Genomic DNA, 1,619 nt, shown 5'->3' on the forward strand with positions numbered 1-1,619 from the left:
TGATTCTATGATTCTATGATTCTAAATCAAGAATATTTTTTTCTATTACATATAATCTTTACAATGCCTTTCTTTGTTTTATTAGGATACTTGCTCTGTTAAGACATTTTTCTAGGTTTAAGCAAAAATCCCAAGTTTCTACTTGAGTAATATTTTTTGAGACGCATGTACTTCAGCTAAATGTAATTCTAAAATACAAGAAAAAAATATAGGTGCAGTTATTGCCACAAAACACCCTTCTCCTTGGTACAATTAATCTGGTTCTCATTATAACTTGGAAAATAATAAAGAAACAAAAACATTGGGCTTTCTTACAGATTTGCTGACTGCAAAAGCAGCTGTTCACATGCTTACCATTAAATATAGATTTTAAAAACAACACAAGAAGGAGAAGTTTTCTTTATCATCTTACTTTTGGCCTCTATTTGATTGCTATAAGTGTGTAAGGTAGCCAACTCCAGGAAAACTACAGTACTAGTTCAAAATCTAAGCAACAGCTTGCTATACCTCTGATGAGGATATGTTTTCTCAAAATTATAGGCAGTCTCATGTGTCACATAAATGCAAAATTTTCATAATTGTTACTAAAAGATGAACTAGGACATGTAATAAAGCAGGAACGGATAGGCTTGAAAATAAACTGTTGCAAAATGATTATTATGAACATGAGAAGCTGAAATGCCTTCTGTTTGCTGAGTAACCAAAGCAAGTACAAGGTCAATGAAGAGGCCAAACAGAAGACGTTACATGAGAGCAGGACAACAGTTTTGACCTCAGAGTCACTACAAAAAGAATTCTGAAGTGTTCATTTCAAAGTTTTTATTTTCTGCCCTCTGGAAGACCAGAATATTATATTGCTAAGTTTTCATGATGAGGAAAGCAATTAAACAGATAATGTCTGAATGTGATGTATCACAAAACATTAACAAGGTTAAAAATATATGCGAGGGAGGAATTAAAGTAGGTAGATCATGTAACCATACAACTCCTTTAAACTGTAACAGCAGTCTATATATTTTACTACACTGTATCTGTCTTTAAAAAAACCCATATTCTTCATCTTCTTATAGCACTATGTTTTTAAATTTATTTCATGTACAAAATTATGTACAAAGTAGTGCAAGAAAAAGCTGAAGACTTAATTTATTTGCATCCAACTTCTATATTTTACTGTATTGTCTTTCAGAGGAGAGAAAAACAAAGACTATTCATTAGACATGTGTCTTACTTGTGCAGTTTGGCAAGGATCCAGACCATGTTCCATTGGCAGTGCATTGTCTTACAGATGATCCAGAAAGTACGTATCCTTCCATGCATGAATAAATTACTGAATTAGAGAATGTAGTTCCATCAATACGGAATACTTTTCCATTAGCAGTTGTTCCTGGATTACCACACTGCACAGCTATAAAGCAAAATGTTAAATATTTTTAGAATGTAGCAAAGATGTTTTTTGAAATAGTAATGTCTAAGGACAATCCTGCTGCCAGCAGTGTTATGTGGTAGAAATCCATGCTGTTGTCCTGAAAAATGTGTTTTACCACCTACTGATAAGGTATGTTGTACAGTAAATAGCTGTTTGCATGAATTATTTGGTTTTACCCTTTTGTATGTAGGGA

General features: G+C 32.8%; 1 protein-coding gene across 1 annotated transcript in view; it reads right to left on the bottom strand.

Annotated features, from left to right (window-relative positions):
• Positions 1-1,228: 1,228 nt before the first annotated feature.
• LOC104157928 (CUB and sushi domain-containing protein 3-like) overlaps positions 1,229-1,619 on the bottom strand; it is a gene marked incomplete at its 3' end in the record, with an annotated part of 38,893 nt that continues 38,502 nt past the window's right edge. Inside the window, exon 10 of the mRNA XM_009695475.1 lies at positions 1,229-1,405. Within this exon, the coding sequence (XP_009693777.1) occupies positions 1,229-1,405 (177 nt within the window). The remainder of the gene's footprint in view (positions 1,406-1,619) is intronic.

Source organism: Cariama cristata, unplaced genomic scaffold (assembly GCF_000690535.1).
Source record: "Cariama cristata isolate BGI_N322 unplaced genomic scaffold, ASM69053v1 scaffold1492, whole genome shotgun sequence".
NCBI classification, from domain to species: Eukaryota; Metazoa; Chordata; class Aves; order Cariamiformes; family Cariamidae; genus Cariama; species Cariama cristata.